Below are 22,758 nucleotides of genomic sequence, written 5' to 3'. Positions count from 1 at the left end.
GACCAGACTGCAGCTGGCCACCTGAACTTATCCAGCTCCTGATCAGTATTCAGTATTTAGCCCTGTAAGGTTCTGATATTCAGTGTAGTTTTCGCAGGAAGGGTGTGATGTGGTCATGTCACTTGCAGCCTTCTATCACTCATGGTGCAGCATTCTGAATAAGATGGAGCTTGTGCAAACTCATTTTGGTTAGACCAGTGTACAGGGCATTATATTAGTTTAGTCATGATATTATTGTGACAAGGGCCACTGTGGTCAGACTTGTCTTTTCAATATATGGAGAGATTTCATAGCTGCCATAGGTGATACAGTTTTTAAAGGTTTGAATTTGAGGGATCAGAGTAAGTGATCAGTCTAGCAGCAATATCTCAAGATTCCTGACCTACTACTAATGTTGAACATTTAACATGTAATAGATGGTCTCTGCTTAGAAGAGCTTACAATCTAGTTTGGATAGACAGACAGGACATATAGGGGTTGGGGAGTTTTTGGCAGAGAGAATGAAATGATGTGATTTTAGGGAAAGTTCATACTTCCCAAAAGGTATTTTGAAGTTAGGCATTTGCCCACTTGTGTTAGAAACCCAAAGAATCTCTTTTTTGCTTGGGTTCAGGAAGAGTTTATTGTTGTTTGCCTATTCCTGAGTTGTGGTTAGACAGGCAGTCAATTTACTCAAAGCTGTGGGTAGATCTCATTCCATGGGTATGAGTAATTGCATATCATCAGCATGGATATAGAATTTTATGTCCATCAACTGAAGCCCAACAATGCTCTTTCTATTCCCTCCCTCCCTCCTATGTCTCAAGTTAGTGCCCCCTTCCTCCCTGCCTTGTGTCCCAAGTTCATGCTCCCTCCTGTGTCCCGAGTTCCTGCCCCCCCCCAGCCTTTTCCCCAAATTTGAGCCCCTCCCATGTTCAAACACGCTCCTTCCCCCCTCCATTCTCCCTTTGCCCCCTCTCTCCCTTACTTGCTCACTCCAGGGCCGCACTCGCTACCTTCAGGGCCATCCAGTTGGGCTGCTCCTTCCTGTCTTCAGCTGCATGTGTTTGCAGAGATGTGGGCAGTGGCTCTTGCAGGATGCACATGGCTAACCCGAAAGTCTTAAGAACATAAGAACATAAGCAATGCCTCTGCTGGGTCAGACCTGAGGTCCATCATGCCCAGCAGTCCGCTCACGCGGCGGCCCAACAGGTCCAGGACCTGTGCAGTAATCCTCTATTTATACCCCTCTATCCCCTTTTCCAGCAGGAAATTGTCCAATCCTTTCTTAAACCCCTGTACTGTACTCTGCCCTATTACTCCCTCTGGAAGCGCATTCCAGGTGTCCACCACTCGTTGGGTAAAGAAGAACTTCCTAGCATTCGTTTTAAATCTGTCCCCTTTCAACTTTTCCAAGTGTCCTCTTGTTCTTTTATTTTTCGAAAGTTTGAAGAATCTGTCCTTCTCTACTCTCTCTATGCCCTTCATGATCTTATAAGTCTCTATCATATCCCCTCTAAGTCTCCTCTTCTCCAGGGAAAAGAGACCCAGTTTCTCCAATCTCTCAGCGTATGAGAGGTTTTCCATCCCTTTTATCAAGCGTGTCGCTCTCCTCTGAACCCTCTCGAGTAACGCCATATCCTTCCTAAGGTACGGAGACCAATATTGGACGCAGTATTCCAGATGCGGGCGCACCATCGCCCGATACAATGGCAGGATAACTTCTTTTGTCCTTGTTGTAATACCCTTCTTGATTATGCCTAGCATTCTATTTGCTTTCTTAGCGGCTGTTGCGCACTGTGCCGTCGGCTTCATTGTCATGTCCACCATTACCCCCAAGTCCCTTTCTTGGTTGCTCTCATTCAATAATATCCCTCCCATCGTATAGTTGTACCTCGGGTTTCTGTTTCCAACATGCAATACTTTACATTTCTCAACGTTGAACTTCATCTGCCATCTCGCCGCCCATTCCCCCAATTTGTTCAAGTCCTTTTGCAATTCTTCGCATTCCTCTTTAGTCCCAGCTCCACTAAATAGTTTTGTATCGTCCGCAAATTTTATTATCTCACACTTCGTGCCTGTTTCTAGATCATTTATGAATATATTAAATAGCAGCGGCCCGAGCACTGAGCCCTGCGGAACACCACTCGTGACCCCCATCCAGTCCGAGTAGTGGCCCTTCACCCCTACCCTCTGTTTCCTACCCGCCAACCAGTTTCTGATCCATCTATGTACGTCTCCGTCCACTCCATGGTTCTTCAGTTTCCGGAGTAGACGTTCGTGAGGCACCTTGTCAAAGGCTTTTTGGAAATCAAGGTATATGATGTCTATGGGGTCTCCTCTGTCCATCCGTTTGTTAATTCCTTCGAAGAAGTGCAATAAGTTCGTTAGGCACGATCTCCCCCTGCAGAAACCATGTTGGGTTGTTTTCAAAAGTTCGTTTCTTTCCAGATGTTCATCGATGTGTTCTTTAATCAGTGCTTCCGTCAGTTTCCCCGGAACCGAAGTCAAACTCACTGGTCTGTAGTTTCCCGGGTCACCTCTTGATCCCTTTTTAAAGATGGGCGTGACATTGGCTATCTTCCAATCCTCCGGGATCATGCCTGTTTTCAAGGATAGGTTGCAAATTTGCTGCAGTAGTTCCGCTATCTCCTCCTTTAATTCCTTCAGAACCCTGGGATGGATTCCGTCCGGACCCGGGGATTTGTCAGTTTTAAGTTTTTCTATCTGCCTGTGTACATCATCAAGGCTCACTTCCATGGATGTTAATTTTTCTGCTTGATTTCCATTGAATATTTGTTCAGGTTCCGGTATGTTGGTTGTGTCTTCGTTTGTAAATACAGACGAGAAGAACATGTTGAGTCTTTCTGCGACTTCTTTCTCCTCCTTCACCGCTCCCTTCCTGTCTCCTTCGTCCAGCGGTCCTACCTCCTCCCTAGCTGGCTGTTTCCCTTTAACATATCTGAAGAACGGTTTGAAATTTCGTGCCTCCCTGGCTAGCCTCTCTTCATACTCTCTTTTGGCTTTTCGAACCACACGGTGACATTCTTTTTGATACTTCCTGTGCTCCTTCTGGTTCCCTTCAGTTTTGTCCTTTTTCCATTCCCTGAATGAATTTTTCTTATTGCCTATCGCTTCCTTCACTATTTTAGTCATCCATACTGGGTCTTTTGTTCGACCCTTTTTGCACCCCTTTCTGAATCTGGGGATGTGCAGATTTTGTGCCTCGCTCACTGTGTCTTTGAAAAAAGACCAGGCATGTTCTACTGTTTGCCATTTTTTGGAAGTGTTCCTAAGTTTCTTCCTTACCATTTCCCTCATTGCTTCATAGTTTCCTTTCCTGAAGTTGAAAGATGTCACTATGGTTCTCTTTCCGTTCGGTATGCCTACTTCAACCTTGAACTTGATCATATTATGATCACTGTTTCCCAACGGTCCCACTACTTCCACTTCCTTTGCAGGTCCCCTTAGTCCATTTAGGATTAAATCCAGAGTGGCATTTCCTCTCGTCGGTTCTCTAACAAGCTGCTCCATGAAGCAATCTTGTATAGCCTCCAGGAATTCTGTCTCCCTAGCGCATCTTGAGCTTCCAAGACTCCAGTCTATCCCAGGATAGTTGAAGTCTCCCATAACAACTGTGTAACCACTTTTGCATTCTCGCTTCATCTCGGCATCCATTTCTTTATCGCTATCTCCGGTTTGCCCGGGTGGACGATAGTATAGGCCCATCTTTATTTCATGCCCTTTCCTACCCGGTATTTTAACCCATAGCGATTCCAGTTTGTTGATCATCTCCGCTGTGTCCATTCTTGTCGATTGTATGCTTTCTTTTACGTATAGGGCTATTCCTCCTCCTTTCTGACCTGACCTATCCCGGCGATAGAGCTTGTACCCCGGCAGTGCTGTATCCCATTTGTTTTCCTCATTCCACCACGTTTCAGAGATTCCAATGATGTCTATGTCCTCTGCATTGGCCATGGCTTCTAGCTCCCCCATTTTGTTTCTTAAACTCCTTGCATTAGTATATATGCAGTTTAGATCCTGGCATTTTGTTGTCTTCATTTCTTTTCCCTGTGCTTCAGTCTTTGGTGTCTTCTCTTTTGCTACAATCTTTCTAACCTCCTCTTCTGGGTTAGTTGACTCCTGTAATTTGTCTCTTGTTTCTTCCCTGCCTTTTTTCCCCTTAGTATCTTCACGGGATACCTTCTTCCGAATCATCGACGCTAGGTCGACTGTCGGCTTTCCCCTTTCTCTTAGTTTAAAGCCTGTTCTATTCCTCTCTTGACGTTGTTTGCTAGAAGTCTTGTTCCCGCCACGCTCAGGTGCAGTCCATCTCTGTCAGAGAGAAGGCTTCCGGGTCAGCCATGTGCAGTGTGCAAGAGCCACTGCCCGTGTCCCTGTAAATAAGTGTGGTTGAAGGCAGGAAGGTAACTGGGATCCCCAGCTGACCAGGAAGGCTTCCCGCCATCGTCAGCTCTGACATTGGAGGGAAGTCTTCCAGGTTTGCTTCGCCCAGCATAGCAATTGAGGAGGATGGGGGGGGGGGGGGGCGGGAGACCCGCACAGTGCATAACTTTCACAAGTGGCGTACCGTGTGTTGAGAAACACTTTTCTAAAGTACACATAAAAGACAATTCTATAACTAGGGGGCCTATGTTTACACATGCCTTGCGAAGAATAAATGCAGAGAAAATGCACACTCACATATGTAAGCTCCCTATGTGCTAATCTATAAGGGTCACCTTAGGGCTATAATGCACAAATGCAAAGGGGGCAGACACATGAAAGGAGTATGGATGGAGCATGGGGGCTTCCAGTGACATATGAACTAAAAAAAAACTAACGCTAGGTTTTACTAAGCAGCATAAACTGAGCAGGCAGCACCTTGACACTCTTTCATCCCACATACAATATCAATACACAAACAAAACATCTAAGAAGAAGAAGAGTGGTTTATTATGGCCGCAGTATTGTACTACTTAATTATTTTAAACACAGTTTACAGTATCTTGTAAGGCCAAGGAAATTCGAGACCCAAAAGTCAGCAGGAAAGGTCATGGCCACAGTGCTGTAATGACTGTCTTCCAAGGGGGCAAAACAGTTAATGCAGAATACTACTGTAACATGCTGTGCTGATTAAAAAAGGCATTGAAAGAAAAAAGGAATCTGCAAAAAGGAGATCTCTTTTTGCAAGTCAATGCACCTGCTCAAAATGTTGGTAAAACAAAGGATGCTTTGATACAGTTGTGGTTTCAGTGCATAGAATCGCAGGAATCAGCAGCTTTCGACTCAGTCCATGATGACTACACCGAATGGTCTGATGGACAGAGTTGTCTCTTGTTCCAGCACAACAGTCGTACAAAGGGCTAGATTCACTAACCTGTCTGGGCGATCCGTGGCTGATCCCAACAGGCCTGACAAATTCACAAATGGAAAAAATTCAAATAAGGGTGATCAGAGGAACACCTTCATCTGCCGATATGGATCGCTAGTGTGTGATCCTGCGCATGCGTCCAAGACACGTCTGAGCCGCGACTTATTTTTTTAAAACTTTGTTACTTTTTTGTAGCCCAGCGAGCCTGTGGTTTTAACCCACTTTAAACCTATGGGTTAAAACCACGGGCTCACAGTGCAGGGAAGGGCAGGAGAGATTTGGGGCGGCAAGCAGGAGAAATCCGGGGATGAGCAGGGCGGCGATTCGAGGCAGAGCAGGCAGGAGAAATCGGGGAAGAGCAGGGCAGCGATTCGGGGCAGAGCAGGCAGGAGAGATCAGGGAAGAGCAGGGTAGCAATTTGGGGCAGAGCAGGCAGGAGATATCCTAGGAAGAGCATCGTGGCGGCAGGCAGGAGAGATTCAGGGCAGCAGAGAGCATGGCTTCAATGGAGCTGGAGAGTCAGAAAGACGTTTTCAACTGGTTCCCAGCAGTTGCTTCTTGGGTTGATCGGCCAGCCCAGTCGGTTTCAAAAATTTATTTGGTGAATTGCGTCCTTTGTATGAGTTTCCCCTCATTTAAATGCACGGATTGGAAGCGGATCGCAGGAGAGGTTAGTGAATCGGGCCAGAGGGAAATCTGGTCGCAAAGGGGTCGCAAACCAATCAGTACACGATCAGTTTACTTAGTGAATCTAGCCCAAAGTCAGGGCAGGCTGCAAGTGGCATCGCAGGTGGAAGAAGGTAGTGTGATACCCTCTGACCTGGAAGTTACTCTCAGCACTGAGCAGCAACTTGGCCTGGAACAACTACTGTACAGCCCTAGGTAGAGGGAAGTATTGTACCAGGGGATGCTGAAAAGTTCTCATCCCAATCAAGAAGGGAATGATGTAGAACCATGAAACTTACAAGATATTCCACATATTCACCCCTATGTTCAACACACTTGGCACATCATGTCTGAAGTTTCTGCAACCCTTCCACAAAATATTCTGTTTGGTCACTGAAATACTGCTCCTCTACTGCAATTACCCTCAAATCACTTGAAAATTGTTGCCCTATCAAACTATTTTTAAGGTTTGGAAAAACAAAATAGTCAAATGGAGAAATATCTGGTGAGTAGGGTGGATGGTCTATGCACTGAAACCACAACTGTATCAAAACATCCTTTGTTTTACCAGCATTGTGAGCAGGTGCATTGTCTTGCAAAAAGAGGACTCCTTTTCGCAGATTCCCTTTCCTTTTTTTTAGCACAGCAAGTTACAGTAGTATTCTGCATTAACTGTTTGGTCCCCTTGGAAGACGATCAGTCATTACAACACCTTCCTGATCCCATTCTTTTGCACAGCCTATGTTCTCATGTGTGTTCTGGTTCACTGGGCTGTTTGTTGACTTGATGCTTGGGTTTGGGAGGGGAGTGGGCTACAGGCTGGGGTGGCCTCGCTCTATGCTTATACAACTGACCCATGTCTTTGGAGCCTTTTTTCTACTTAATACATAATGGCGCTCTGATGTTTTTCTTGGAATATCAATGGGGTTACCTCACCTATTAAACACCAACAGATATTAACAGCCTTAAAATTGTATTAAAGCAGATGCAGCTTTCCTTCAGAAGACCCATTTGTTAGCTACTGAACATGCTACATTTTGTAAAGTCCATGTGCGATAATGCACTAAACAAATTCTTCCAAGACAGGATAAAAGTTGTTCAAAATCAACCAAAATAACTATTCCATACAGTGAGATATTTGTCTGAAGGAAGCAATTTTCCAATGATTCTTGTTTGATGGTAGATGAATAAGCTGATTATTTGGTTGACAAAATGAGCCAGGATATAACATTGGAACATATCATGTGTGCAGACTCAATTTTTGAGTCTGTAGTTAATGGTCCTAGGTAGTTGTCATTTAGATAAATATGTGAGGAAGAAGTGATTACAGATCTTATGAATGTTACCCCGACAAGATCCTTAACCGATCTTTGTAATACTAATATTATGCACTTTCTGGCTAAGCAAATTTCACTGTTTGTAACTGATGTAGTTAATAAATTGCTTTTTGAAGGCTGTTTTCCTGAGGATTATAAGCAGTTTACTGTTAGTCCCATCTTAAAAAAGAAAAGATTGGAAACGGATCAGATTTCTAGCTATCACCCGATTTCGGTAGTGCCTTTCTATGGGAAGGTATTAGAGAAATTTGTTTTTCAGCAGTTGGAGGAGTATGTTCAGTCGCTAGGATGTTTGGATCATTTTCAATTTGGATTTTGGAAGGCTCAAAGTGTAGAATTGCTGTTGAGTTCTGTTTACATCTTAAGAGAAGGACTTAATCAACGGCATTTGATACTGTAAACTTGGAGTTGCTATTGTTGAAATTATCAAACCTTCTTACTTGTTGGAACGATCCTTCTGTGTTCAGAAGGGGTGACTGGTTTCTGTAAAAGGAAGTACAAAAAGGCATCCCTTAAGGCTTGGTGCTATCTGTGTTACTATGTAATATCTATATGGCAACACTGGGAAAAAGATTGATACTTAGGCATTGATTACGGATTGTATGCGGATGATATCTTGTTGGGTTTTTTCCCCTTGAAAAGGCAGTTCCGAGAGGTTGAGATGGATTTGAATGTCTATATAGTGAAAGTGAATGCTTGGATGGCTTATTTTATTTATATTCCGCATATTCTACAATTCTATATAAATTACAGATTATTCAGGTATTCAAGCATTTTCCCTAACTGTACCAGCGGGCTTCCACTCTATCTAATGTGCCTGGAGCAATGGGGATTAAGTGACTTGCCCAGGATCACAAAGAGCAATGCAGTATTCAAACCCAGGACCTCAGGGTACCAAGGATGTAGCTCTAACCACTGCACCACACACTCCCACTGATCATAGGTTGCAATTGAATGTTAATAAAACTGAGATGATTGTATGTGATGAAGATCACATGAGACTTCCTGAGAGTTTAAAAGTTTTAGGGACACAACTGATAGTGAAGAAAAAGATGGCAATCTCGGGTATTTGCTTAGATTCTGCTCTCTTGATGGGGAGGTAAATCCGCAAGGTTATTCAGGGATGTTAAGCACAATTGCATGTTCTTTACAGATTAAGATCGATGCTCTTACCATGCGATTTTCGATCTGTGGTTCAAGCACTATTAACCAATTTGGATTATTGTAATATGCTTTATCTCGGTTTGCCTAAGATTAAATGCAAGGCCCTGCAGCAATTGATGAACTCTGCTGCAAGGTTAATTGTTGGAATACCAAAAACAGCACATATCACTCCAGTGTTGAAACTACACAGGCTTCCCTTACAACGAATATGTCACAAAGTGCTCGCAGTAGTGCACCAAGTGCTCTCAGTAGTACACCAAGCTTTGTGTTAATTTTCTCCATTGTGTTTTCAAAACCTTTGGAACATTTATCAACCAAGTAGAAGGTTAAGGTCGGAGGGAGATATTAAATTGATTTCTAACAAGGAAGAGGGAGTTCAAAAAAGCCCATGTTTTCCATAGCTGGTGTGAAATTATGGAATTCCCTTCCATGGACATTAAGAATATGCACAGACTGTGATTGTTAAAAAACACAATTATTTGTTGATGAAGGATACTGTTATTGTTAGGGTAATTCTGTAATAGGAAGTTCATGAAAACCGTTAAGAATATGTGAACTTGATATCTGATATGGACCTTGCAACATCAAGTTTATGAGAACTTCAAAGACTTCATACTTTCATATATCTTAGTTTTATGTCCTTTGTTTTAATATTATAAATGTTCTTGTGTAAACCGCTTAGATTAAGTGGCCTATATATTTTAAAAATAAAAAATGAATAAATGGTGGGTAGGGCACCAATTGGGTGCGCCTGCAGATCAAAGAAAAGCAGGGGTTCTGATTTTGATTTGCAGGGGGATCTCCCTCAAAATCCATCATCAGAGGGTGGACCCAGGGGGAGCACTACATTATTGCTAAAGTGACCCTGATTTACCAAATGTTGCTTCTGTGTAATATCTATGCTCCCAACACATATGATCACAAATTTTTTGTTAACTTGATTTCCCTGTTGGCCTATCCTTATTGGGGGGGGGGGGGGGTGTTAACTGTGTTTTTGACTCCTCCGTTGATAAATCCCAACCTTTGCAGAATGAATGGATCTGTTTCAATAGGGAACTACCATTGCTTTGTTCTGCACTGGATGTTATTGACCTTTAGAGAACACTCCATCCTGGTGAGAAAGACTACACATCTGTCAAGGGCGCAAGCATCCTCGTTCCCTCTTCTCCAAAATTGAATCTGCTGAAATTGGCTCTTTTAATATCTCTGATCATGCTATGGTCTCGTTTACCTTGTGGCTGGAACAAGACAGGAAGGGTTCATTGCTAGAGACTGAGAAATATTGTACCACTTACGAATGGTCTCTCCTCAAGCATCCATCCCAGTTGATTAAATCACAGCTGTTGGCTTCTCAAAATGCCCTCCAAGAATTGATTAATGGCCAGACTAAGAAAAATCTTTAGCATATTATAAATATAAATATGCATTTCATTTTTAAGGTAACCATAGGGGATGGTTCTTGGCTTGAGCAGTGAAGCGTTCTAGTGGGTCTGAAAAGGGGATTGGTTCTTACAGATAAAGATATTAATACTGTTTTTTTATGCATACTATAAAACTCTCTATACCAAACAGGAGGGCTTGATGGAGGTTACGGTTTATTTTAATATCTTGCCTCTGCCACGGTTGTTGGAACAATCCCAATTTATGTTAAATGCCCCTTATACCACAGCTGAGGTCTTATCAACCATTCAAGTAGGAGCTTTACTGAAGCACCAGGACCTTATGGTTTTAGGCTAGAATTTACAAATTGATGCAGGAGGAAATCTCTCTTCTGTTAGCTAAGACTTTTAATGTCATTGTAGACACCGGATGTCTTCCTGACTCTCTTAACACTGCTCAAATAATAATAATAATAATAATTTATTTCTTATATACCGCTATACCGTGAAGTTCGAAGCGGTTTACAATAAAGATACATTTGACAGTACATGGGATAGAAACGGTTTACAATAAAGATACGTTTAGTCAGTACATGGGATGCAAGTGGTTTACATTAAAGATTCATTTTGTCAGTACATGGGATACAAGTGAGTTACAGTAAAGATATATTTTGTCAGTACATGGGATGCAAGTGGGTTACAATACAAGTGGTTTACTATCAAGGTGCATTTTGTCAGTACATGGGCTGCAGGTGGGTTACAATAAAGATACATTATGTCAGTACATGAGATTCAAGGTGGAAAGCATAATTAGTTTCGGGCCTTGGAATTAGGGGGCGAGGTGGAAGGGTCATGGCGAGGAAGAGTTGGGTATGGGAATTTAGAATTTGTTAAACAGTCGAGTTTTCATGGATTTTCTAAATTCTGCGTATGTAGTGGCCTCAAGTATGGGCTTTCCAAGCCACGTGTTCAGCCTAGCTGCCTGGAATGATAACATTCTATCTAGAAACTTTTTGTATTGGTAAGATTTCAAGGAGGGGTAATTAAATAGGTTTGTTCTGCGAGTGCTCTTGTTGGACTCGTTGGGGGGGGAACTGGGAGATTAGGTAAGCTGGAAGAATCCCAAAGACAGCTTTGTAGCAAAAACAAGCAAACTTGAAGAGGACTCTGGATTCTGCGGGTAACCAGTGGAGTTTCTGATAATAAGGGGAAATGTGTTCCCATTTTTTAAATAGTGTTGTTGAAACCTTATAAGGATGCTGATCAATTTTCCTCTTATCATCCTATTTCACTTCTAAATGTGGAAGCTAAATTGTTTGCAAAAATTATAGCTAAGAGGCTGGCCCATTGTATGCTATCTTTGATTGCTCAGCCTCAGGTGAGGTTTGTTTGGGCCGTAATATTGCTAAAAATTTTAGAACCATATTGGCTACTTTGGAGCATGTTGATCGCCTGAAGCTCCCTTTTCTTTTAATCAGCTTCAATGCTGAAAAAGCTTTTGACAGGGTATCTTGGCAATTTCTGTTTTGGAGCATTATGGTTTGGTCAGCTGTTTCCAAGCTGAAGTTCAAGTGCTTTATCTCTCTCCTCAAGCTTTCATCTGGGTCAATGAGGTCAGCTCTCCAACTTTTTTGATCAATCGGAGGACAAGAGGGCTGCCCACTATCTACTCTCCTCTTTGCTTTAACCTTAGATCCGTTGATCCGAGACATTCTCCTTAATGTAGATGTTAGGGGTGTTCAGCTAGGTCACTCTGAATTTAAAATTTCTGACAATATTTTAGTACATTTTTTGGAAACGACCAGATCTTTAACATATTTGATGGAGAGTATCTGGGTATATGGGGTTGTCTCTGGCTTTAAACTCAATCTAGATAAGTCCCTATCTTTGGCTACTTCTCCGCAGGTCTGAGATTCTTGGCCTAGCTCCTTTCCCTTACAGTGGGCACATTCCTCCTTCTGCTACTTAGGTATTATTTTCACAGTCAAGACTTCTACTTTATATTGTAGTAATTGTAGATCCTTTGCTCAATATACTGACGACTGTCTGGCTCAGTGGTCTCCTTTACCCATCTCATTGCATGATAGGGTGCAGCGTTTTGGCATGACACTTTTTCCCAAATGGCTTTATATGCTACAGCTCCTGCCCATTTGGTTATTAGAGACATTGGTAAATTGTATTCTTTATTATCTAAATTCTATTGGAGGGGGAAGAAGCCTAAGTTGGCTCTTAAATATTTGAAGGGCGTGTGATGTCAGGGGTTTTTAGGGCTCCCTAATATGCACTTATACAATCTTGCATGTTTGAGATATTTAGGAGACTGGTTTTCTGATCATCAGGACTTTACTCTGAAAGTTTTGGAAGCGGTTTTCTTTGCCCCCCCTGGAACATTTTATCCTTGCTACAGGTGCCTATGGCCTTGATCGTTAGACACTGAAGGGCAAATTCTATAAATGGCATGCTGATTGTAGGTGACAGTAGACATCCTACCACTGTCTAACCAGCTAATCAAGACACATACTTTAAAAAAAACACACCCCGAGGCAGGCCACCTACACGGTAGGCATTTTCATGAGCCTAGGGAAACGCAATTCTCTAACCAGCATCTGCAACATGGATGCTGGTTAGAGAATCAGGGTGGTTGAGTAGGTTTCTATGTAGGATGCCCATGTACGATTCAACAGCCACTTAGGTGACTGCTGAGACTGGGCGTCCTATACAGAATCCGGCCCTGAATCTTTAGGCACACTTCTATATAGGACAAAGTTTTCTTTGTCTAATAAGGTGCCTAAGTCAATCCCTACCCAAACTGCACCCTGAATCCACCACAAATCTGCCCCATCCATGCCTTGTTGGTAGGTGCCTCGGGGTAGACATCTATCTTGAAGTGGTCAGTGCCTTCCAAGTTAGACCCCCCACCAGCTAATTTTTCTAAATGGTTTTTATATTGATTTTTAATGGCTCTTTCCAATTATCAGCACTGATTAAGACAATTAAAAAATTAAGTTAGATACATACATTGGCTAGGTACACTGATCTAGGTCCCTATGTGTAGGCCTCTTTTCTGCAGTTAGGGGCCAGAATGCTTGAGACAATATTCTATCAGGGTTTCCACAGATGACATCATTCTTGTTGCAGATTTCCAGGTGTCGCTGCATCTTGTCGGGTACAAACAGCCGTTTCAGCAAGCATATTGTGGCTTTCTTCAGGGTATGCTGCGAGGTCTGCAGTTTTGTCTTTATATAGGATGTCCTCAAACCTGATTGGTTGGGGCTTGAGGTAAATGAGGCAGGAAAGTCCATTGGTTGACAATTGGTCACAAAATTTGAAGAAAGCCACAGCATGATGGCTGAAATGTTGGTTTCTACCTGATAAGACGCAAGGAGACCTGACAACCTGCAACAAGCTTGAGACAATGAGCACACTTATTTAACATTAGCGTTATGTAATTAATACATTATGGGGTAAAATCTATATATGTTGCCAAAAACTGGTGCAAAAAAGTGTGCTAAGCAATATTCTATAAATGACGCTCTGTTTTGGGCCCCATTTATAGAATACAGTTAAGTGCTTGGATTGACAGCAAAGTTTTAGGAAAGGACATTTTCACCAGCTGAAACCTGGTGTAATTCCCATCACCTAAGGCATATTCTGAACATAAAACACAAAATTGCTGGAATGTCCATAACCCATCCATCCCCCCTTTTTGGATCCATGTACCTCTTTATAGAATTTGCCTAAAACAATGTTAACAAACTCTAGTTATTGCCAAATCAGTGCTAATGATAATTGGGCAATATCAATTAACAATGGCTTGTTATTCAATTAGGTTGCATACACAAAATGGTCATATATAGAATCTGGGGACATGGGGGTAATTTCCAATACTTTATGGGCAAGTGGAAAGCCCGCTTGTACTTGCATCAGAAACCACAAATGACTTACAACTACTTTAGCTGTAGATACATTCTCAAAACTACATTTATTGTTTGACCAGAAGAAAGTAAAACTATACATGTTATTGTCTCCCCTGAACTAACCACATCCTAGGAATGTCTCTTCAAGATGGATTAAAAAAAAAAAAAATGCACACAAGTGACAAGAAGCATACTTTTACTGTACCTGCATAAATTCATCCAAGAATGGCCTGCATTTTCAACAATGAGATAGATGTCTTACCTCCTCCTTATTCCAGTCTTTCCCCATCATTCCTTCTTCGATTGTGTTGGAATTTTTCCCTCCCTTATTTTCCCATTGTATGACCATTTGTTTACTTTTTGTTTTTTGTATTGTGCACTTGATTTCCTTATTATTTTATATTATAAACTGTTTAGACTTTTCTTACATATGTGGTATATCAAATAAAATGAACCCTGAACCTAGGTCTGTTTCATACATTTTAAGAAGTCAATTTTAAAATTCTTTTAAGGACTAGACAATTTTTGATTATTTTCTTTGCCATTTTCTTTCGTGTCTTGAATTTTATCATTCAAAATGGGTTTGTTACAGAACTGGATTGTTTGCTAAGTATGTGATAATGCCATCTCTACAATAGAAACAATGTGTTGGATTATTTTCTATTCATACTTCACAAGATTAATCACAAACAAAAGCTGGGTATATTTGAATTTATGCTGGCCTTTATCCCACCTTCTTTTGGCATCAGCAATCACAAGAAAATTTGATAACCTGATTTGTTGGAGTTTTTTGCCCATGCTGAATTTTTGTGCCTGATTCTATAAAGGGCACCTAACAGCACCTACCTTGTAGGCACCCATCTGCATGGTTATCAACTGTACTGCACCATTTATAGAATCATAACTAGTGGCACCTAAGTAGACTTGGGCATCACTAAGCATCCTAGAGGTAGGTGCCAGTAATTTACCATTACCTCAGCAACACTTAAGTCAACCATGCCTATTCTCTGCACTTAACCATGCCTCTTGAGGTAGATGTATTAGGTATCGCAAGGTGACTCGACAGGCATCGTACAGTATTCTATGCAAAACTTAAATTGAGTAAATTTAATGTATTTTAATTTTTTTTTTTAATGGCAAGGTCAATTGCCATGTCATTAAAACCAATTAAATTCAATTTAGTTCCATGGGGATTTAAGTTAGGCATTGGTAGGCATCCTCAATGTAGGTGCCTCTTACAGAAAAAAACAAAAAAAAAACTGCAGAGAGGAATGTACAAGGTACAGAAACTTTTATTAAGTCAGTAAAATGTTATTTTCCAAAGGATGGCTTTCATATACATGGAGACCGGACCCAACACAGTCCATGTTTCGGAGAAACACTCCTTCAGGGGTCCTATTGAAAAATGAGTTAGGAAAGGAATGAAATGCGATTGCTTAAATATGTGTACCATCAAAACGAATGGTGAAAGATATGTATCAACAATCAAAAAACAAGTACCACCACAAGTTGATACTCTAAGATTAAAGCCTAAATGGAGGAAAAGATCTCAGATTCACCACTTAGGGAACATGTATGGTTCTCCCTAATATATTGTGGTGTTAGGTATCTTTCATTGATCAAAAAACATCCATCCTATCCTAATTGCTAATCATTAATAAACATATATATCAATGAGAAGATCTTATAAAAATTTATAACAATAATTTATCTCAGTGCACTCACAGACCTCAGTGATACCATCTGTATGCCACTAAACTTTAGATCATACAGACACAATCGGTATCCCTAATCGTCATCGGTCTCGTTATTATTTTTCAATACTTTTTATATTATTTTCAATAAATAGTAAAGTACTCATCTTATCTCCTACTACGCGGGTGGGGGTACGCACTCCGACGTAGTCTACGTTTCGCCCATACGGTCTTTATCAAGGAAATCCCCCTTAGTACTAGCAGCTCATGCTCCCCACGTTGAAAGACCATGAACCACCTATTCAATGATTTACGGTGTCTTGTCATTGATGTGGAATTTACTTCACCTAGAGGTGGAGATAGATTTAATCGCCTTAAACAACGGAAATCCAGATGGATATTTAGGTTGAATAGTATGCATCCATATGGTCTCAATACCAAGTTGGAGTGGTCAGCTTTCATTTAGATTTTTAAGTAAACTGTTTTGGCTTTTCATTTCATTTACTGATGGGCCACCCACGCTGGTTGGACCCTGCTGTAAAACTACCGAGTATTCCTTTGAAGCACTTTGAAATAACTTTCTCAGCAACTAGTAAGAATATTACTGTATTTATTTATTAAGTTGTATAAATATGACACTTTTAGAACCAATCATTACGCTCGATTGTTCATGCTAGTATGCATGCGCTGGCGTTCTTTTAGGATTTAAGTGCCATTTTTAGTTGAATCCGATGTGATTGTAAAGGATCAACTTAATACGTGCAGTAAGTTATTTTGGGTGCTATTGGAAATATGTGGTAGTTATTTTGAATGAATTTCTAACAATTCTCCTTTTTTCATTTATATTATGGATTAGCTCATTTCCAGATGAAGCCTATTTACAAGGGTGAAACAGGACCCGTCGAGCAATATAGCATTCAGCAATACAGCACTAAGCACTTTAACTTCATGTAGTACAGATTGAGAGTGCTTAGAGATTCTTCACACTCCGATGAATTTTTTTGACCCATCAATTGCAGATAAGTTATTTTCTTTTCTTTGCATTTTGTTCATGATATTTTCAGGGAGCCATTTTTGAGCATTATATGTTGCAATATTAGTGGCCCCTGGGTTTAGATTCATTCAAACATTGTTATGACGCTATCATTAATTTAAAAAATATATAAAAATGAAAAAATATTGAAAATGCTTTATTAATGATTAGCAATTAGGATAGGATAGAGGTTTTTTGATCAGTTAGGATAGGATAGAGGTTTTTTGATCAATGAAAGATACCTAACACCACAATATATTAGGGAGAAACATATATGTTCCCTAAGTGTTGAATCTGAGAGCTTTTCCTCCATTTAGGCTTTAATCTTAGAGTATCAACTTGTAGTGGTACTTGAAGTATGTGTACCACCACATTCTCCTGGTGAGCATTTCTCACATTTCATTTTGTTTCTTACACCATTGGTAATCTTCACCATTCGCTCACTAGTTATGGGTGGTTCACACACTTCAGCAATCATATTTCACATGTTGGGTCCGGTCTCCATGTACATGAGAACCATCCTTTGGAAAATAACATTTTACTGACACTTAATAAAAGTTCCTGTACCTTATACATTCCTCTCTGCAGTTTTGGGGTTTTTTTGTGTGTGTTCTTCCTTCACTGCAGACTTGTTGGATTTTTCTTTGTTTTGCTGGTGCCTCTTACAGAATCAGGCTTGGTTTTGTAAGATATGCTGTTAATATTCAAAATATGATTTAATGTTTCAAAAAGAGCTATATTTTTTAGGCCATTCAGTTTTATTACACAGAAATAGATCCTTAATTGAAGAAAAATGTATATTTCCTTTTTTCAGCTACTACTCCATAAAATCTCCGTCAAACATATGTTCAACCCAAAAAATAAATAATTATGACAAAAACCATGTGCAGTGACAAAATTAGATTTTACAGTCAGTTTAAAAAATAATTTATACTAGTATATGTAATGTACAGCCAATATAGAAGTTTCTAAAGTAAGAGATGGAGCCAGTAGAAAAAAAAGTTGGTACATTACTACACCAATATAAATGTTTCCAAGCTAAAATGAATGTCATCTAAAAGTCCAAGGAACTGTAAATATTTGGAATACTGCATTTATTGTAATACCATCATCCCTTCCCTTTGTCTAACAATTAGCAGATTGACTTGGGGACTAATGTATTGTCTGTTCCAGGGCATGATTTTTAGCAACCATATATATTTTTTCAGGTCATTTTGATTATATGCCACAAAAGCATTAGGTTATGATTAGTTTATATTCAAGCAAATCTGCATTGATGCTATATGAGAAATCTTAATTCTTGGTGTTAGCTAACCTACATTAGTTATGATTTTAAATCATATTTTATTGTATTCTTAGAGTCAGGTTGAAGGACTAAAAGTAAATCACAAAAACTGCCTGAACTGTGATAATTTGGCACATGCTATGAATTCTGCTTAACTTCAGTTTCATGTTAAAAAAACAAAAACAAAAAAAACACCAAAACCAGAAAAAAAAACCCGACCTTTTCAATTAGTAGGAGAATTTTTGAATGATTTAGGTTCTACTTTATTAATGATGTGCTCCTGTAATTTACCTATGTGAAATAAAGACGGGTAAATTATGTTTTGTGCAAGCTTACAAATACATGTTAAGCTTTGCAGTTAGACAATGGGGTCCAATTCTATAAATGGCACCTAACAGTGCCTATATTGTAGGGGCATGTCGGCGCAGTTGCCAACCAACCACATGGTGCCATTTATAGAATCATGCCTAGTATCGCCTAAGCGCATAACTTTACCCTCCAGGAAAGCCTTCATTCAGGTTAGATAAATTTATTTGTACACAGCTAAAAGGACTACTAAACCCAGCAAGCACACAGCCCTGATCCCTGGAAAACCTGGCATGGAGCCTGGACAGCCGGCTTAGCCAGGAAGGGAAGAGAAAAGGCAGGGCATAGTACAGCCCAAGAGCCAGAGGGGGAGGGCACTGAAAACCAATTATTCCCCCTATTACTCCTTTCCTCAAGCTGAGAAACATAAAACCAACCCAGGAAGGGGTGGGGTTAGCACTCGTGGTGTGCAGGTCAAACAGCCTCAAATAGGAAAGAGGCAGAGCAAGTAGGGAAGCTCAGCTGGCTCTAATCAAGGGAGGCCAGCAACCAGGCATGACTGCAGCTATCAGGGAGTTCCTACTCCCCAGCCCAGAACGTTTCCCAGAGGCCAGCCCAACAGGAGGGAGAGTGTAATCTCTGAAAGGTACAGTGCCTGGCCCAACCAGCCTTGGGAGGGAGTCCCGGGAGTTGTGGCTCAGAGAGGAAACGTTGCCAGAGAGCTGACAAGCAGGCAATGAGGGGAATTGGGAGGAACAGCCTCAGATAGGGGAAGGGAGAAACAGTCTTGAGTCCCTAACAAATGAATGGGAGATGGAAAGTGTCCCTGATGAGACTGAATATGAGGAGGGCATGGAACTAGGGGGAACTGATATGTGAAGTGTATCCTCCAGCCCAGAAGAATCCAGTCCAGGTTATTGTGGAATCCAGGATTAAGGCTGGGAGCAGGGCCAAAGGCAGTCCTGTTGCTGAGGGAAACTATTTGGGTAAAGTTTATGTTGCCTTGCCATATAAAAGCTAAACCCAGAGGGGACTTAGAGGGCATGATATTGGGGGGGCCTGAAGACCTAATTAAGGGAGGCTTGCCCCTGCACGGCTTTTCAGGCAAAGTGGTGCATACCCCTGAGGTGAAGGCGGGGAAATCATTACTTTCGGAAAACCCAAAGTTACTAATTATGTGAAGCTAAGAGAAGCACGTGAGGAGCACTCAAAAGCTTCCCAACGGGGTGGGAGCCAAATAGCAGTGGCTGTGAGTTGTTAATGACCTCAGGGAGGGGAAAGTAAAGGCCAGTAGAAACAGAGACTTTGGAGAAGTTTGCTACTGGATTTTGATTTTTGGTTTTTTTTTCTTTGTTGGACCCGAACAAGGGTGTTCACGGTCCTCATAAATGGGTGCAAAAATATTGAACTGAGTTGCTGGACATTGCACCAAAGGGACATTGGAAACCATTGCACAGTTTAACCATTTTTGTTTTTCCCTTATTTTGAATGTGGTAATAAACTCGGAGGACTTGGACCTGGAATCCAGAATCGGGTTTTCCTTTCTGCCAGCCATATAAAAGGTGCTACATAAATCTACCTGTGGTCCGAGGCAGGTTTCCCACCTACTCGGGGACTGGCCCGGCCACAACATACATGGTTTTAAAAATATTCAAAAATCATGTTTTTAACACTAAACAAGTTTAAGCAAGAATTGCATGTCCTTAAAGATGTCAAATGTGATATACATACATTTTTTCATAATCCTTAAATCTGTCCCTCAATCATTTTTAAAAGCCTAATTTGGAAATGAAGTACTGGTAAACAAAAATAAACCTTAGGTCATGATTAAATTAACACTTATTACATCTTTGCCTGATACTGTGGTCCATATTCTTCATAGTGAATTCCAGCTGATACTGTGATTTTCATAACTGCTCCATTTAAAGTATCATTTTCAGCCAGTTCAATCACCCCTTTTGCAACAATCAATGGTCTATAAGAAAATGAACATACATTTTAATCCTAAAGTTAACTATCCTTCAAGATCTGGATACGTAGATCAACAACATGAAAAGGCTTACAAACACAAATTCAAACTTCTACTCTCTCTGATGTATTGTAGGCATGTTCATTTTGCTTCACTTTAGCACTTACTACTACCGTATATACTCGAATATAAGTCAATCTGAAAGTCGAGACCTCCCCATTCCCCCCCTAAAGGAAGAAAAAAAAAAATATAAAAAAATGGTTGACTCGAATATAAGTCGAGTGGCTTAATATTCAAGTGTCCTGCCCTGCCAGGTTCTGCACTCATCCCCCTTCCCTCCCTGCCCTGCACTCAGTCCCATTCCCTACCAGGCTGTGAACCAAGCCCCCCCTCCCTGCCAGATTCAGAATACTGTCCCACCTTCCTTCCCTATACCCTCTTCCCCCCTAAAAAGAGCCAACCTCATCAGTGATGTCACAGTGGCTTGATTGTCCCATACTCCCCTCTGCCCTCTAACCCAGCCAGTAGATTAAACATTCCCCTTAACTTAAACCACCTAGTAGTACGCTGGGTCAGGAAGGATCCCTCCAATCTCCTGCCCCGGCTGACACTAATAATTACCACCCTCCCTCGCGTACCTGTTCCCTGGTGGTCCAGCGTGTATCCCGCGCTGAAATCCTCCTTTATAAAGGTAGCAGCCAGCAACGTACCCCAGGCCGGCACTCAGGAGTGAGCTTTTCATGCTGTCAGCCAGCCCTGCACTGCTCCTTCATAGGCTGCCACGAGAACCATGAATCCCATGAGAACTTGCGGCAGCCTATCAAAGAGCGGTGCGGGGCCGGCTGGCAGCACGAAAAGCTCGCTCCTGCATGCCCGCCCGGGTGCGCCGCTTGCTACTACATTTACAATCTTCGGGAGGATTTCAACGTGGGATACATATTGGACCACCAGGGAACAGGTATGTGAGGGAGAGAAGGAGGGAGGGTGGTAGTGTCGGCCGGGGCAGGAGACGGGAGGGATCCCTCCTGTCCCAGCCTAAGGCAGGCCTGCAGGAAGTCCGGGAGAGTTTCGGGTGGTCACTGGGGGATGACCCGAATATAAACCAGGACCCCCATCTTTGGGCCAATTTTCTGGCCCCAAAATCGCGGTTTATATTCGAGTATATACGGTACTTTTACACGGCACTATATATGAACTGTTTGTGGGCAAGTCTGTGAGAAAGGTTAAAAAACAAAACAAACAAAAAAAACCCCACACAGCCATTTTAATAGATCATCCATAAGGCATACTTCTATGCACTCAAAATACATATATTTTTTTCAGGTAATGATGAATATTTTCATTATTTCCCCAAATGTCTTCTGATTATCTCATTATGAAAGTTACTATTAGTTTGATTGCTTATCACAGATTTTTAAAAAAAGGGAGGCCCTAAACACGGGTGAATATTCAAAAACTCTGAGAATGTAACTTAATCTGACTAAATTTGACTAAATTAAGTTAAGGAGCATTACTAAGTAAAAGAATAGTGCAATTCTGGAGGCCGCATTACCGTAAGGATGTGCTGAGACTGGAGTCGGTCCAGAGAATGGCCACCCGGATGGTCTCGGGACTCAAGGATCTCCCGTACGAGGAACGGCTGGATAAGTTGCAGCTGTACTCACTTGAGGAACGCAGAGAGAGGGGTGACATGATCGAGACATTCAAGTATCTCATGGGCCGCATCGAGGTGGAAGAAGATATCTTCTTTTTCAAGGGTCCCGCGGCAACAAGGGGGCATCCGTGGAAAATCAGGGGCAGGAAACTGCACAGGGACACTAGAAAATTCTTTTTCACTGAAAGGGTGGTTGATCATAAGAACATAAGAAGCGCCATCTCCGGATCAGACCTTCGGTCCATCAAGTCCGGCGATCCGCACACGCGGAGGCCCTGCCAGGTATACACCTGGTTTATTTTATAGCCAACCATACTTTATATGCCTCTCTCAAGGAGATATGCATCTAGTTTGCTTTTGAAGCCTAGGACTGTCGATTCTGCAATAATCTCCCCTGGGAGAGTATTCCTGATGCCAACCACTCTCTGTGTGAAGCAGAACTTTCTGACATTAGTCCTGAACTTGTCCCCTCTTAGCTTCATTTCATGTCCTCTTGTCCGTGTCAAATTGGACAATGTAAATAATCTTCTCTGCTCTATTTTGTCGATTCCTTTCAGTATTTTGAAGGTCTCGATCATATCCCCACGCAGTCTCCTTTTCTCAAGGGAGAACAATCCCAGTGTTTTAAGTCGATCACTGAAATAGTCTTCCAATTCAGGTTATTGAGGCCAGCAGCATGCCTGGTTTTAAGGCCAAATGGGATAGACAGGTGGAATCTATTCACAGAGAAAGGTAGGGGAGGGTCATTGGGGTGGGCAGACTAGATGGGTCGTGGCCCTTATCTGCGGTCTATTTCTATGTTTAAGGGGTCCCTTTACAAAGCTGCAGTATAAACTTGATTGACTGCATTCTTATACATGTTTATCATGTGTGCTAAGTCCACTTTAACCACAGCAGTAAAAATAGACAATTTTCCATTTTTGGATTAATGACCATGTGTTAATATCACCATTAGTGCATTGCCATTAAAAAAAACCTACCACATTAGCATTTACAGATAC

At 41.5% G+C, this 22,758-nt stretch overlaps 1 protein-coding gene across 7 annotated transcripts in view; it reads right to left on the bottom strand.

Annotated features, from left to right (window-relative positions):
• The window catches only part of HPGD (15-hydroxyprostaglandin dehydrogenase), a 287,193-nt gene that overhangs the window by 126,539 nt on the left and 137,896 nt on the right, over nucleotides 1-22,758 (bottom strand). For 6 of the 7 annotated variants that reach the window (XM_033942717.1, XM_033942726.1, XM_033942707.1 and 3 more), the window contains one exon: nucleotides 19,981-20,109. In XM_033942717.1, coding sequence (XP_033798608.1) covers nucleotides 19,981-20,109 — 129 coding nt within the window. Of the gene's footprint in view, nucleotides 1-19,976; nucleotides 20,110-22,758 lie in introns of those variants that run through there. The other variant, XM_033942744.1, reaches the window with a different exon arrangement.

This window comes from Geotrypetes seraphini, chromosome 1 (genome assembly GCF_902459505.1).
Source record: "Geotrypetes seraphini chromosome 1, aGeoSer1.1, whole genome shotgun sequence".
NCBI lineage: Eukaryota > Metazoa > Chordata > Amphibia > Gymnophiona > Dermophiidae > Geotrypetes > Geotrypetes seraphini.
This window is presented reverse-complemented; position numbering and strand designations above follow the sequence as displayed.